The sequence below is a fragment of the Procambarus clarkii genome, chromosome 47 (assembly GCF_040958095.1).
Source record: "Procambarus clarkii isolate CNS0578487 chromosome 47, FALCON_Pclarkii_2.0, whole genome shotgun sequence".
NCBI classification, from domain to species: Eukaryota; Metazoa; Arthropoda; class Malacostraca; order Decapoda; family Cambaridae; genus Procambarus; species Procambarus clarkii.
Window position 1 is genome coordinate 27,688,977 of NC_091196.1, and position 16,958 is coordinate 27,705,934.

Below are 16,958 nucleotides of genomic sequence, written 5' to 3' on the forward strand. Positions count from 1 at the left end.
CCATTTTATTGTTGCGTTAAACAGAGGCTACATTTAAGGATTTGCGCCCAGTAAATCCTCCCCGGCCAGGATACGAACCCATGACAAAGCGCTCGCGGAACGCCAGGCGAGTGTCTTACCACTATACCACGGAGACAAATAAATCATAAATTGATAAAATTGATAATTGATAAAAACAATCCTGCACAAACGTGTAAGTGATTTCAGTAGACTAAGCACTCAGACTGTCAATCACATGGAAACCTGCCCCGCCATATACCTCAAGTGATATTTAAATGTTACAATTCAATAACTCGCGTCACTCTTAATGCATTCCATTTGTTAACTACTCTGTCACTGAAAAAATTCTTTCTAACGTCTCTGTGGCTCATTTGGGTACCAAGGTTCCACCTGTGTCCCCTTGTTCGTGTTCCACCCGTGTTAAAGAGTTTGTCCACCCTGTCAATTCCCCCTGATAATTTTGTAGGTGGTTATCATATCTCCCCTTACTTTTCTGTTTTCCAGGGATGTGAGGTTCAGATCTCTTAGCCTTTCCACGTAGCTCATACCTCTTAGTTCCGGGACGAGTTTGGTGGCATACCACTGAATCTTCTCTAACTTTGTCTTGTGTTTAACTAGGTATGGACTCCAAGCTGGAGTTGCATACTCCAGGATTGGTCTTACATAAGTGGTAAACAGGGTACTGAATGAACAAATCCACAAGGGCCGTGACGAGGATTCGAACCTGCGTCCGGGAGCATCCCAGACACTGCCTTAATCGACTGAGCTACGACAGGGTAAAAGGGTTGAAACCGAAGTTCTACTGAACTTACTGGATCCCGTAGCCTCTCCGAGGCACAAACCAGGCTTTTACACAACCCCCCCTTCCCCTGCACCCGAGCTATGTCAATAGGTGTGATGATGTAAGGGCGAAGAAGGAGAACGGCCTATTGACATAGCTCGGGTGCAGGGGGGGGGGGGGTTGTGTAAAAGCCTGGTTTGTGCCTCGGAGAGGCTACGGGATCCAGTAAGTTCAGTAGAACTTCGGTTTCAACCCTTTTACCCTGTCGTAGCTCAGTCGATTAAGGCAGTGTCTGGGATGCTCCCGGACGCAGGTTCGAATCCTCGTCACGGCCCTTGTGGATTTGTTCATTTGATGCATCACGTTAGTGTGATCTCTGTGTGTGAGGGTACTGAATGATTCCTTACACAAGTTACTAAAGGCAGTTCTTATGTTGGCCAGTCTAGCATATGCCGCTGATATCCTTTTGATGTGGGCCTCTGGGGACAGGTTCGGTGTGATATCGACCCCCAGATCTTTCTCTCGATTTGTCTCTTGCAGGATATCACCTCCCAGATGGTACATTGTGTTCAGCCTTCTGCTCCCTTCGCTTAATTTCATTAATTTACACTTTCCTGAATTGAACTTTAGTAGCCATTTTCTAGACCATTCTTCCAGTTTGTCCAGGTCATCCTGTAGTCTCTGTTAATCTTCATCTGTCTTGATTCTTCTCATAATTTTTGCATCATCTGCAAACATTGAGAGGAATGAGTCTATACCCCTCTGGAAGATCGTTTACATATATTAGAAACAGGATGGGTCCAAGTACAGAGCCCTGTGGAACCCCGCTGGTGACATCTCGCCACTCTGATGTCTCCCCTCCTCGCAGTTACTCGCTGTTTCCTGTTGCTTAGATGCTTCCTTATCCACTGGAGCACCTTACATTTTTACTCCTGCCTGTTGCTCCAACTTTTGTAACAGCCTTTTGTGAGGTTCTGTGTCAAAGGCTTTCTAACAGTCCAAGAAAATGCAGTCTGCCCACCCTTTTCTTTCTTGCCTAATTTGTGTTGCCTGGTCATAGAATTCTATTAGACCTGTGAGGCACGATTTACCGTCTCTAAACACATGCTGGTGGTGTGTTACAAAGCTATTCCCCTCCAGATGCTCTACGAGCCTTTTCCTCACGATCTTCTCCATCACCTTGTATGGTATACAAGTTAAGGAAACTGGCCTGTAGTTCAGTGCCTCTTGTCTGTCACCCTTTTCGGATATTGGGACTATATTAGCTGTCTACCAACTTTCCGGTAGGTCTCCTGTTTCCAGTGACCTGTTATACACCAGAGTGGCACACTTAGTGCTTCTGCACCTTCCTTTAGTATCCACGGTGAGGTTCTGTCAGCTCCAGCGGCTTTTGTCACATTCAGCTTCAATAGATTCCTTTTGACCTCATCACTGGTGAGGTCAAATTCCTCCAAGGTTGCATGGCTTGCCTCCTCCTCATTTAGTGCAGCGGCTTCTCCTTGTTCAATTGTGAAGACCTCACAGAATCGTTTGTTGAGTTCTTCACAGGTGTGTGAAGCCTTCTTCAGGTGTGTGTGTATGTGTGTTTGTGTGTGTGTTTGTGTGTGTGTGTGTGTTTGTGTGTTTGTGTGTGTGTGTGTACTCACCTAGTTGTGCTTGCGGGGGTTGAGCTCTGGCTCTTTGGTCCCGCCTCTCAACCGTCAATCAACAGGTGTACAGGTTCCCGAGCCTATTGGTCTCTATCATATCTACACTTGAAACTGTGTATGGAGTCAGCCTCCACCACATTCCTTCCTAATGCATTCCATTTGTCAACCACTCTGAAACTAAAAGGTCTTTCTAATATCTCTGTGGCTCATTTGGGCACTCAGTTTCCACCTGTATCCCCTAGTGCGTGTGCCCCTTGTGTTAAATAGCCTGTCTTTATCAACCCTGTCGATTCCCTTGAGAATCTTGAATGTGGTGATCATGTCCCCCCTAACTCTTCTGTCTTCCAACGAAGTGAGGTTTAATTCCCGTAGTCTCTCCTCGTAGCTCATACCTCTCAGCGCGGATACTAGTCTGTTGGCAAACCTTTGAACCTTTTCCAGTTTAGTCTTATGCTTGACTAGATATGGACTCCATGCTGGAGCCGCATACTCCAGGATTGGTCTGACATATGTGGTATATAATGTTTTGAAAGATTCCTTACACAAGTTTCTAAAGGCCGTTCTTATGTTAGCCAACCTGGCATATGCTGCTGTGCGTGTGTGTGTGTATGTGTGTGTATGTGTGTGTGTGTGTGTGTGTGTGTGTGTGTGTGTGTGTGTGTGTGTGTGTATGTGTGTGTATCTTATAATTTGTAGTTCTTGCTTCATTTACTGGGTCGTATTTACTTTTTATTTACCTTTTATTTACTTACTTTTTACTTTTTTATTTAATATTTATTTAGTATTTACTTTTTATTTATCTAAGTATTTACATTTACTGTCCGTATCGAAGCGACCAACACAGTAAACCCCCCCCCCCCAATATTCGAACCTTGAACACAGACCACAATTAATAGTAGAAATAAGAACATTTTGGCAGCTTACGGGAAGGTTCCATTTCTCCTGGTCAGTCATGGTTGGTCTTTGCTTTCTCTATCGGTTTTCTGACCTCGGATTTTGCTTCCTGAATCCTTCCCACCTGACAGCTAACTGTACCCGTGTTGTACACAGTTGGGTACATGAGCGGCCTGTATTTTCTCCTATTATCAGACCTAGGACATTCACTCGCGTCAGAAATTAGTTATCAATTATATAAATTAATCAGTGTCATCTGAAATGATCAATTAGTCGATCATAACGGCTCGTGGCTAGGTTAGTTCTAATTCCACGTCACAAGTGACAGGTTACCTTACAACTTTGTATATTGTAAATCACAGTATGATGCACTGTATCGCGCTGCTATGTCGGACGGGCGCACTGTTGTCGGACGGGTGCACTATTGTCGGACGGGCGCACTGTTGTCGGACGGGCGCACTGTTGTCGGACGGGCGCACTGTTGTCGGACGGGCGCACTGTTGTCGGACGGGCGCACTGTTGTGTCGGACGGGCGCACTGTTGTGTCGGACGGGCGCACTGTTGTGTCGGACGGGCGCACTGTTGTGTCGGACGGGTGCACTGTTGTCGGACGGGCGCACTGTTGTCGGACGGGCGCACTGTTGTCGGACGGGCGCACTGTTGTGTCGGACGGGCGCACTGTTGTGTCGGACGGGCGCGCTGTTGTGTCGGACGGGCGCGCTGTTGTGTCGGACGGGCGCACTGCCGTGTCGGACGGGCGCACTGCCGTGTCGGACGGGCGCACTGCTGAGCTTGGCGAACACAGGCTCTACAATAGGATGGATCAACAAATGAAAGACACACAGGATGGTGAAGAGGGGGGGGGGCAGGTGCTAAGGTCCCACGAAGGTCCGAGACGTCTTAGGTCTTTCAATTTTCAGACGTATGGGCTGTGGTCACGACACAGGGCGAAGTTCTGGCTATTCTCAGTTTGTTTATATTTATCTCCAAAGTTGATTGGGCAACGCAAGCTTAACCCTAACGGCAGGAACGGGCACGAAATACTTCTGGCACGAATAATTGAATGGAAAGTACGTCAGGGACCACAATAGATGGCAGGGGAAAGTACGTCAGGGTCCTCAATAGATGGCAGGGGAAAGTACGTCAGGGTCCACAATAGATGGCAGGGGAAAGTACGTCAGGGTCCTCAATAGATGGCAGGGGAAAGTACGTCAGGGTCCACAATAGATGACACGGGAAAGTACGTCAGGGTCCACAATAGATGGCAGGGGAAAGTACGTCAGGGTCCTCAATAGATGGCAGGGGAAAGTACGTCAGGGTCCTCAATAGATGGCAGGGGAAAGTACGTCAAGGTCCACAATAGATGGCAGGGGAAAGTACGTCAGGGTCCACAATAGATGGCAGGGGAAAGTACGTCAAGGTCCACAATAGATGGCAGGGGAAAGTACGTCAAGGTCCACAATAGATGGCAGGGGAAAGTACGTCAAGGTCCACAATAGATGGCAGGGGAAAGTACGTCAGGGTCCACAATAGATGGCAGGGGAAAGTACGTCAGGGTCCACAATAGATGACACGGGAAAGTACGTTATTGCACAAAATAGATGGCAGGAAATCAGGATTCATTATAGATGACAAGGAAAATACATCAGGGTCCCCTAGATATGACAACAAAGTGGGACACACCAGTTTCCAAACACAGCAAATGACAGCAAACACCATTTCCCATAACTTGCTTGGGTGTACCCTGAGTGCCCAGCACACGTACAGCCCAGTACAAGGGGCTAGAGAGGTAGGTGAAGCTACTCATAGAGCTCAGAGCTGGACGGGTGGAAGGGGTATAGGATGTAAGAATACCTGCGAGCGCCATGTTGGCCGTCTGGCGCCATCACTGAGCGGATCACACAGTTGCGACACCATCCCGGCGGCGTCTGGAGGTGAGTTTCGAAAGGAATGGAAAACAGAATTGTTTAGTGTTATTCGCCATTGGCAGTATTCTACGGTAGAAGCGAAATGATGTCGAGTATCCGTCACGCCTTTGGATAACGTAGACAAACACACACACACACACACACACAAAGATACTGGGGCGTCGGGACACGAATATTACACTTGGGATTATAGCATGACAGAGGACATGCTCAGGATTCCACTTGCCCCACCACACGTAATGCTTGGCTGTCATTGCTCAACTTGCTGCTGCTCGCTGACTTAATGTATCCTCCCTCCACCAGCAGTCGCCCCCCGTCGCCACACTCACACCACAGTTTTTTGTATTTATAGCTATCAACGACGTGGATTTTTGGCGTTATATATTTGATTGTGTCCCCAAGAATAACTCCCTCAACTGTGATATGGTGATACTCTTTCACTAGTTCTTTCACTATATCGGATCTCTCTTTCCTTGGATTCCACTTTTATAAGGAACTTCGTCAAATCCAAATACTTAGTATGTCTATGTGTGAGTTTGCCTGTTAAAAGCATGTTCTCATCTTCATTGATATACATTGTCACGAACCTCATCTGCTAGTTTGGCCAGAGAGAAGTTATGTAATATTTTGTACAGAGAGACAGAGACATTATATAAAAAAATAGTTGTAAATATATGTTCACGGAAGCAGTATGTCAGCTGTCTGGCAGACCGCAGGTCGCTGACATCCCTCCACCCCGCAGGTCGCTGACATCCCTCCACCCCGCAGGTCGCTGACATCCCTCCACCCCGCAGGTCGCTGACATCCCTCCACCCCGCAGGTCGCTGACATCCCTCCACCCCGCAGGTCGCTGACATCCCTCCACCCCGCAAAGTAATAACTTCATATTTGGTGATTATGGATAACCGGTAGAATATATATATATAATATTTTAATGAAAAGTGGACTCCTTTATATTTGCTACAAGTAGAGTACTGTTAAACGGGCATATTCAGGAATTATTTAGTGCTGATTGGAGATCTGGTATTGAGGGGCGAATGTAAGGGGGGGGGGCGTCTTCAGTGACTACACGACAAGATGGCGGAAGGCGAAGTATGTTGGACAGAGACTCAGTATGTTGGACTCTCAGACACAGTGCTAATTAGTTTCCACCACGCCGGCCAATCAGATCACGCACAATTCACATTTAAATAAAAAGGATTTTTTTTAGTTAATTACAATATGTACATTTACAATAAAGCAAGGAAATATCCTCACCTACAACCGAGAAAACCAATAGCACAACTGATCTCAAACAATAATTAAATACGTTCAATCTATGCACGAGTACAAACATGGAACCTCGCCAACTGGCTATCAAAGTGACAATACAAAAAAAAATCGAACAACAATTACAATCAATCTATGCATCAATATACATTCCACTCCAACTCTCCACACAATATAACAAACAATGCATGACGGGGAGGATATGTAGGGAAGATAAAAATACATCAGTTACATGAATGCAACACACAACGTCCACGAAGGTCGTCAGATCAGTAACGTAAATGCAACTCCAAACTCATAACATGAAAACACTTTAGTAAACAAAATTTTATACAAAGGGAACAAAAATACTTCAGAAAATTCAACTTTGAATCAAAAGTAAGGACAATCATAAAAGATTAATTAATATACAAATCAGAGAGAGAAAAAAACATTCATCCTAACCCCAAGTACTAAGTGCAGGCTCCACACAGTAAACCAGACCTGTCCTGCAGAAACCCCAGGGTCAGAAAACAGAGAAGCCTTCCCGCCTCCCAACCCATAATAAATGTAATCACACATAATCATAGCCAATGTATTACAAACCCGTGCGCCCGTGGAGGGGAAGTGAAACATGAAACACTTCAACACCACCACACACACACTAGGCCCACACAGGGCTGCGATAGAGCGCTTCAACCACGCCACCAACGCAGCCAACCACGCCACCAACGCAGCCAACCACGCCACCAACGCAGCCACCCACGTTTGCAAAAGTAAAACACAAGAAACGCAATCTTCTCCTCATCACATAGAACTCCATTAGCAAGGTCTCGAATGCCCAACATATGCAGCCTAGCATTAGTAGGAAGTCTCGTGGATTGAACAGTATACAAACTCACGCTACCTCGGCACAATAAACTTAAAATTCACATTTCTCCACACCCCCTTTCCAATCATAGAGGGGCTACAGCCTCCACAGCAGGAGCTACAGCCTCCACAGCAGGGGCTACAGCCTCCACAGCAGGGGGCTACAGCCTCCACAGCAGGGGGCTACAGCCTCCACAGCAGGGGGCTACAGCCTCCACAGCAGGGGGCTACAGCCTCCACAGCAGGGGCTACAGCCTCCACAGCAGGGGGCTACAGCCTCCACAGCAGGGGGCTACAGCCTCCACAGCAGGGGGCTACAGCCTCCACAGCAGGGGGCTACAGCCTCCACAGCAGGGGGCTACAGCCTCCACAGCAGGGGGCTACAGCCTCCACAGCAGGGGGCTACAGCCTCCACAGCAGGGGGCTACAGCCTCCACAGCAGGGGGCTACAGCCTCCACAGCAGGGGGCTACAACCTCCACAGCAGGGGGCTACAGCCTCCACAGCAGGGGGCTAGAGCCTCCACAGCAGGGGGCTAGAGCCTCCACAGCAGGGGGCTAGAGCCTCCACAGCAGGGGGCTACAGCCTCCACAGCAGGGGGCTACAGCCTCCACAGCAGGGGGCTACAGCCTCCACAGCAGGGGGCTACAGCCTCCACAGCAGGGGGCTACAGCCTCCACAGCAGGGGGCTACAGCCTCCACAGCAGGGGGCTACAGCCTCCACAGCAGGGGGCTAGAGCCTCCACAGCAGGGGGCTAGAGCCTCCACAGCAGGGGGCTAGAGCCTCCACAGCAGGGGGCTACAGCCTCCACAGCAGGGGGCTACAGCTGTGGGAACCGACCTGTGAGATTTATATTTATTTAATTTATATGAATTTATATTTACGTTAATTTATATACTTCGATAGCAATTTGTATAATGATAAGTGGACTGTATTTCTGCAATAATCTCTTAATCTCACAAATCGATCCTCTACACATTAGGGGGGTTTATTAATTAATATATGCAGCCAATCAAACTACAGGAATAGACTACATACATTGAAAAGGTTCCTTATCTTATAGTACAGCAGGTTAGTCCACCAGGTATAACTAGGGTGTAGACACCAAATTATCCTCTTTGAGGTAGCTTCCATCACCCAGTAACTGGTGCACAAATCTTCCTTCCTCGTCCTGACCTGTCAAAAGTGCGCTAGCTGTGAAGCCAGAATCCTATATATGACAAGCTATATCAGAGAAAACACTATATGGAACAATAAAGACCTGGCTTAATTACCTTTAGTTTGAGGCTTCCACGTGATCTAACCGGGTCACCCTATATCCTGACATTAATGGCCATAAATGAATGATAAACGGGTTTCGGATAGACACTTAACTTGAATTTGTAGACAGCGTGTTGACAATGGTACACCTTTGGTTTCCATAACACTACGTCCAAGTAAAATTAACAGGAGCCGTATTTGCTCCCGTGTGCCTCTGGGGCCAGATTCACGAAAGCACTTACGCAAGCATATACGAACGTGTACATCTTTCCTCAATCTTTGACGGCTTTGGTTACATTAATTAAACAGTTTACAAACATGAAAACTTCCCAATGAATTGTTGTTATTGTTATAAACAGCCTCCTGGTGCTTCAGAACTCATAAACTGTTTAATAATTGTGAACATAGCCGCCAAAGATTGAGAAAAGATGTACAGGTTCGTAAGTGCTTGCGTAAGTGCTTTCGTGAATCTGGCCCCTGGTCTAGTATAAACAATGGCTGCCCTCCTTCCTCCTGACGCCTGGCCTACTTTGTCCAGATTTCAGAAAGTGATAGAAGGGTCACATTTACTCTACTTTACTACTGATAATTAAATTAATTTATATAAGATGTTTTATGATGGTAAAGTCCAAAGACTAATGTATTTAAGAACAATTCCCAGCAGAATAGCTGGTGAATTATAATGGTATGTGGTGAAGATATCCCGTTTTCTTTAGACGGTAATTCCACTACAAGTTACGTTTTCTATGGGTAACTTGTTTATACAATACAGCTATTATCTGTATGATATATTAAATGCTGTCGGATTTTCCGACAACAGCCTCCACAGCAGGGGGCTACAGCCTCCACAGCAGGGGGCTACAGCCTCCACAGCAGGGGGCTACAGCCTCCACAGCAGGGGGCTACAGCCTCCACAGCAGGGGGCTACAGCCTCCACAGCAGGGGGCTACAGCCTCCACAGCAGGGGGCTACAGCCTCCACAGCAGGGGGCTACAGCCTCCACAGCAGGGGGCTACAGCCTCCACAGCAGGGGGCTACAGCCTCCACAGCAGGGGGCTACAGCCTCCACAGCAGGGGGCTACAGCCTCCACAGCAGGGGGGCTACAGCCTCCACAGCAGGGGGCTACAGCCTCCACAGCAGGGGGCTACAGCCTCCACAGCAGGGGGCTACAGCCTCCACAGCAGGGGGCTACAGCCTCCACAGCAGGGGGCTACAGCCTCCACAGCAGGGGGCTACAGCCTCCACAGCAGGGGGCTACAGCCTCCACAGCAGGGGGCTACAGCCTCCACAGCAGGGGGCTACAGCCTCCACAGCAGGGGCTACACAGGGAAGCAGGACACCATTAACACTTTTGCAAGATAAGCTGAATGAGGCATCCACGTTACAAAGCTGCCGTAAGACATTAATTACACAGGTGTAAAAAGGGGGTAATTTAACTGGCTGGATATCCTAATAGCATTTGAGTAAATTCGGAGTACTACATAGAGTTCAGGTTATATATTACGTCTATGTCCTTGATCGTCAGACCTGAGTGGACAACGAGTTAACTTCTGTGTTTTCCTTAAGGTGCTATGTTGATCCTGAGATAAGTAACATCATATTATAAAGATTTTGTCTATATTGATATTTCAATATAGGCCAAATCTGTACAGTCAAGTATGGCGGATACTTGTCTTTACAAGACTGACCATCTTTACTGCGGTATCTATTACTTCCTTTATTTCAGAAGGCAGTGTCTTAGAAGCTAATGCCTGCCTATGTATCAGCCAGTACACACGTTTTGCCTTACTGTTAGCAGCTTTAATTTGTGCAATATACCCTGACTGACTGCTCGGAGCGCCACCTGTTGGTCAGCCACGTAAGGTACACAGACCTCTCCTGCTCCAAAGAAATAATTATCTTCAAAATTTCTTGTCTATAGTTGAAGCTCCAAGAGGCTGACAAAAAATAGAATTCCTTAAAAACCGTAATTTTGTGTATTTCTGAATGCTAACAAGCGAGCACATTTAGGTACGTCTGCGGCTCATCCAGGAGACCAGGGTTAGGCTACCATGAGTATCCCGTATTGTAAACTCCTGAGATGGAAGAATCAGAATCTCGTACTATATAAAGCTTGCTTAAAGCTGCCAACGGTTGAAGCATTGACGACTGCTTTTGCCAAATTATTTATGCTAACATTGACATTAATAAGTGGCTAAATATTAGGATGTTTTCATTTAGGCTTCCATTAAGCTTCGCCCACGGTAACGCTTTCATGAACAGCGATCTTCACTAAGCGTGGGTGAAGCTTTCACTAAGCTTCACCCAGGGTAACGCGCTCATGAGTAGCAATGATGCCGCTTCAATTGGTATATTAGATAGAGATCTTGTTGATACTGGGGTCCACAACTTACAGCGACGGAAGCTCATCATCCTTTGTTCAGGATTCATATATGGAAAGATTTTCCTTGATAAGATGTTAAGTCATAGGCAGTAATTTCAATTTTTCTTTATTATGCACCCTATACCTATCCCGTGGGCGGTGGTGTAAAGGGTTACAGAGGCACATAATCGGTTCAGGAACTGAACCCTCTAGTTCGTTTAGCTAAGCAAATAACAATCTGTTGATGCTAGTTACACAAATATTAATGTTATATATACTCGTACACATACTCATACATACATGTACGTATATATCCATATACATATATCGATATACATATACAATCACCTACACAAATACACACATCAATCTTTTGTATCACAAGTGATTCAACAAGAGGCTCACAAGTCACTATACAAGGCACTTTACATCTATGGTGAGTCACACAGTTACTAGCTAGGCTTGCTCCACACCCACCCAACTGGGCGGCAGCTTTACAGTCATGTGCATGCATTACCTACAGTAAGCAAATTTTGGATACTTCGCTAAGATTTCGGGCAGCACATCATTACGAATGAAGTATTTACACATTTCTTGGACACCATTGATGGTGTTATCTCTAAATTCCGCGATTTTTTCACATTCCATTATATAATGACGCAAAGTATGCGAATAGTTCTGCTGACAGAGTTTATATTTAGTCAAATCTACATCAGCAGATGTTACAAACTCCCAGAGGTACTTGTAGCCGAGCCTAAGTCTAGCAGTGGTAACATCTTCATAATATAATGATGATAGATGGAGTATTTGGGGTGAATTTCACTTTGCCTCAAGTCTCCAAAATTTAGCTGATGTTCCCGGAATATTACTGCCCTCAGGCTGCTCAAAGGCAGTCCAAGATGTTAATCAATTCCCTCTTTACGAGCAAAAGTCTTGGCCAACTCATCAGTTCTATCATGCATTCGGAGACCAATATGGGAAGGAATCCACAGGAGACAGACTCTGACGCCATCATTGATTATTTCATTATTGCTGTGTCTAGCTTCAGAGATAAGCACGTCACAGTCATGTCTTGGGGAGCTGAGGGCAGTCAAGGATGAGAAGGAGTCACTTACAATTACCGTGTCAACTTTGGATTCATGTACGCGCTCGAGTGCAAGGATAAGCAGTAAGCATAAAGTGAGACTGATGTTGTGGTGTTGTGTTGATGCGATTGATGTGGGTGAGATTATGCGATTGATGTTGAGACGTCGTGCCAGTGACATCAATATTGTGGTGTGGGTGACATCAACGTTGTGGCGTAGTGTGGGTGACATCAACGTTGTGGCGTAGTGTGGGTGACATCAACGTTGTGGCGTAGTGTGGGTGACATCAACGTTGTGGCGTGGTGTGGGTGCCGTATACACATAATCAGTGACCAAAACAGCAACACCACAATACCACGCAAGTACCGCAATATGAAATTGGAAGCTGGAAGAAGAATCTCAAGTTATCTCAAGCTTGGCTAAGAATCTTGAGTAAAGCCGGCATTATTGTGAAAGTTATGATCCCATTACACCAATACAGCATTCATGACACGACTGTCTCAATTACAGCCGAGTTGCCATTAACTCCAGGGTGTTTCAGTAACTACAGCGGTGCCCCGCAGAACGCAGCCCGTGCCAAAACTGCTGAAATTCACGCGAGAGTGAGAGAGAAAGAGAGAGAGAGAGACGCTATTGAATGATTATTGGTATTATTGAGTTTGTTCCATGAGTCGTCTTATTTAATTGTGTTGATTGGGGCAGGAAACCCTCGGGGAATTGAACACTGGAACATCAATGTTGAAAGTTAATGAGTTGGGTTTCATCATCAGCAGCTGCTTGAGGAGTCCGCGCCCGTGTGAACCCTCCCAAGACACGGAAGAAACTAGAGATTTGCCAACAGTACCAGAGGCACTTGCATAATGCCTCCACCTACTTGGAGGGATTTGCGAGCATTCTCAGAGGCCAGTTGCGCTGATGTTGCATTCCTGATGTTGTCGTCAAACCTGACAGAGATCATGTTATATCGAGGTTAAACTTGATTACGTCTTGTTAATTAAGTTAGTTTGTCTTGAGGATCTGTCACTTCAGAAGCTGGTGTCAGCCGTTCGCAGAGTACTTAGCTCTGTGACACAGACGTCCGCCCCCAGTCTGTGTACGGCGCAGTTGTCTGCGTGTCGACGCTGCCGGCGACCAAAACCATCGCTTGAGCGGTAAATGGCGCAGAGTCAAATCTCACGCAGGGTGCTCACACATTGCTCGTTTTCTAATGGCTACATCTGCATATATATATCATTGGGTTGGATTATGTTGTTCTGAGTTGGGTTAGGTTAAGGCAGTGTTAGGTTAGGGTATGGTTAGGTTTGTGTGTGATTAGGTTATCTTATCTTGAGATGATTTCGGGGCTTTTTAGTGTCCCCGCGGCCCGGTCCTCGACCAGGCCTCCACCCCCAGGAAGCAGCCCGTGACAGCTGACTGATAACATAAAAGCTGACTAACACCCAGGTACCTATTTTACTGCTAGGTAACAGGGGCATAGGGTGAAAGAAACTCTGCCCATTGTTTCTCGCCGGCGCCTGGGATCGAACCCAGGACCACAGGATCACAAGTCCAGCGTGCTGTCCGCTCGGCCGACCGGCTCCCCAGGTTAGTGTATGCTTAGGTTAGGGTATGGTTAGGTTAGGGTATGCTTAGGTTAGGGTATGGTTAGGTTAGGTTATGGTTAGGTTAGGGTATGGTTAGGCTATGGTTAGGTTAGGGTATGGTTAGGTTAGGGTATGGTTAGGTTAGGGTATGGTTAGGTTAGGGTATGGTTAGGTTAGGGTATGGTTAGGTTAGGGTACAGTTTGAGTTACATTCGGTTAGGTTATAATAGAACAAAAATCGATCAATAGTCATATATATATATATGTACGAAATGAATGACTCGTATTCGGCTAAACTCGACACTCATGATAAAACTTCTCTATTCCAGTAGATTTCTGAATCTTTCCCCTCGTTTACAAAGCAGATTGTGGCAAGAGAAGCTGAATAAAAAAACACTCTATCGTTCGAGTCTCACTTCGAGAACCACAAGCAGCTAAATATGGCAGCGGAATTTTTGTATATTTCCACTGCTGTAAAAACCTGCTAGAGTTAAGAAGACAACTGAATCATCGTTTGTAGAATGTGGCAAAGAAAGTTTAAATTAGTTTCAGATATTTATTATCTTCTTAAGTGACGGTTAAAGAAAACGGTTAAGACAAGTTATCAGTTAAATATGTAATGCCAACATGGAAAAAAATGGCATAAAACACCATCTATAACAATCCACTGGATAAGGGACCGTGATGGACCGAAACGTCTCCACTGTCATTGGTTTCAGCCATTTTATTGTGATATCCACTGCATATATCAGGACCACCATACGAACATAAGAATTCATGAAACTGCAGAAAGCCTATTGGCCCATACCGAGATGAAGCAATCAGTGGTTTGTTCCCCCAGTTGCCTCCATATGGAGCTGCAGGAAATGGACCAGGACTCGTGCAATGTTGTGTGCACCTTGCAGAGACTTGCCCAGGGGTCGAGAGATCAGCTTTCACTATACCCAGTGACCCTTAGTGATTATACACAAGTGTTTCTTGTGGCCGTAAATGTCAGTGTTCCGTGTGGCCGTAAATGTCAGTGTTCCGTGTGGCCGTAAATGTCAGTGTTCCGTGTGGCCGTAAATGTCAGTGTTCCGTGTGGCCGTAAATGTCAGTGTTCCGTGTGGCCGTAAATGTCAGTGTTCCGTGTGGCCCTGAATATCAGTGTTCCTCTTGACCCTGACAGTTTTACCTCGCGAATGTCACAAAGGTTCGACAGTTTTTTTCCCAAACATCGCCTGCAGGTTTAGACAATTAGGCTGGACAGGTGTTACTTGTGCTGGTCTCCAGCACAAAGCAGCAGCGGTGGACCAGGTCTGACTGTGGACCAGGTCTGTGGACCGGGTCTGACTGTGGACCGGGTCTGACAGTGGACCGGTACTGACTGTGGACCGGGTCTGACAGTGGATCAATCACTGTGACATACGAATTACATTACGGGGAGGACCAGGCCGCCAGGATATACTATCCTGGCGGTGTTGGTGTACACACACAACACACTTTAGTACCGCTGATACTTGTGTTCACTCTGCACAGGCAGTGGCTCTGACAACGTCTGACTCTTTACTGTGCTGGTGACTTGCTGCATTTGCCGATATTTCTTACAGTGTGGCGCTGGGGCCGTCCCCGACCGGCCTATGACACCCCCATACCGCTCATGTGTCGTCTTGGGAAGTTGTCTGAGGCCAGACAATTATATTCATTGGTTTACAATAATTATTTTATTATGTATAACTAGGCTACACCCGGGTCTCACTACTCCCTTTCCTCACTTTTTTCTCTCTCCCTTTCCCCTATCTTCTCATCTCATCCCTCTCTTCCTCTCTCCTATCTCTCTCCCCCAGGATTCTCCTCTCTCTCCCCCCTTCCTTCTCTCTCCTTCTCTGAATGTGTATTCAGTATTACATATTGTGTTCAATTGAAGAAATCGAGGGACTCTGGCAGCCGCTTCTCACCATATGGGGGTTACTATTGGCACGTCCCCCCCCTCCCCCTCTCTCTTTACAGCACCCACAGAACTAACCCCAACCAGCCTACACCCGTCCCGTACCCCAGATCAGTCATCTTGCAAAGTTGGGAGAGGCTAATTCCAAGTATCTGGCCTTCAGTCTTGCCTAGACAAACAGACAGACCAATAGACATGGTTTCATATATAAAGAAATTACTAGGTGTATCCGGATGTGCCCGGGTCTCTTCCCTCTTCTCTGCCCTCCCCCCCCCCGTATCTTTCATTCCCCATCCTACTCTCCCCCGTCTATTTCCCCACTCTCCCAACTTTCTTCCCTTTCTCTCACACTTCTCACCTTCGCTCTTCTAATCTCCTTACCCCCCCTCTTCTAATCTCTCACCTGTAGCTCATTCTTAACCAATCTCTTCAGCTGTCTCCCCACTCACTTTTCCTCTCAAATATCCTTTTCCCATTTCTTCAAACATCTCCCCTCTTACACTAACTACACTTACTCCCTCCCCTACACTTACTACTTACTACTATTACCTACTCTCTTACTCTCCGTCTGTCTCTGTCTTTCTCTGTGTCTGCTTCTGTTCGTCTGTTTCTCTCTGTTTTCTATCTCTCTCTGTCCCTGTCCAGGTCGACCAGGCCTCTTTGCAGACCTCGAGACACGCGACACAACTTGTCTCATATTTGCCTTGTTGGTAATGATTATTTTGCGTCTGATTGTAACTCAATAACCATATCTTTCTTCCTGGCCAGTGGCTGTGATCACAGTTCCAGACAAGTGGCTCAAGGGTCACAGTTCCAGGCAAGTGGCTGTGATCACAGTTCCAGACAAGTGGCTCAAGGGTCACAGTTCCAGGCAAGTGGCTCAAGGGTCACAGTTCCAGGCAAGTGGCTCAAGGGTCACAGTTCCAGGCAAGTGGCTGTGATCACAGTTCCAGACAAGTGGCTCAAGGGTCACAGTTCCAGGCAAGTGGGTCAAGGGTCACAGTTCCAGACAAGTGGCTCAAGGGTCACAGTTCCAGGCAAGTGGCTGTGATCACACTTCCAGACAAGTGGCTCAAGGGTCACAGTTCCAGGCAAGTGGCTCAAGGGTCACAGTTCCAGGCAAGTGGCTCAAGGGTCACAGTTCCAGGCAAGTGGCTGTGATCACAGTTCCAGACAAGTGGCTCAAGGGTCACAGTTCCAGGCAAGTGGCTCAAGGGTCACAGTTCCAGGCAAGTGGCTCAAGGGTCACAGTTCCAGGCAAGTGGCTGTGATCACAGTTCCAGACAAGTGGCTCAAGGGTCACAGTTCCAGGCAAGTGGGTCAAGGGTCACAGTTCCAGACAAGTGGCTCAAGGGTCACAGTTCCAGGCA

General features: G+C 46.9%; 1 protein-coding gene across 1 annotated transcript; it reads right to left on the reverse strand.

Moving 5' to 3' along the window:
- Window positions 1–3,680: 3,680 nt before the first annotated feature.
- On the reverse strand, window positions 3,681–5,191 carry LOC138350895 (mucin-1-like). The gene is made up of 2 exons (XM_069302347.1): window positions 5,179–5,191; window positions 3,681–4,132 (listed from the first exon to the last, which is right to left on the reverse strand). Exons 1-2 carry the CDS (start codon window positions 5,189–5,191, stop codon window positions 3,681–3,683), a joined length of 465 nt encoding a protein of 154 aa, XP_069158448.1.
- Between the last annotated feature and the right edge of the window lie 11,767 nt (window positions 5,192–16,958).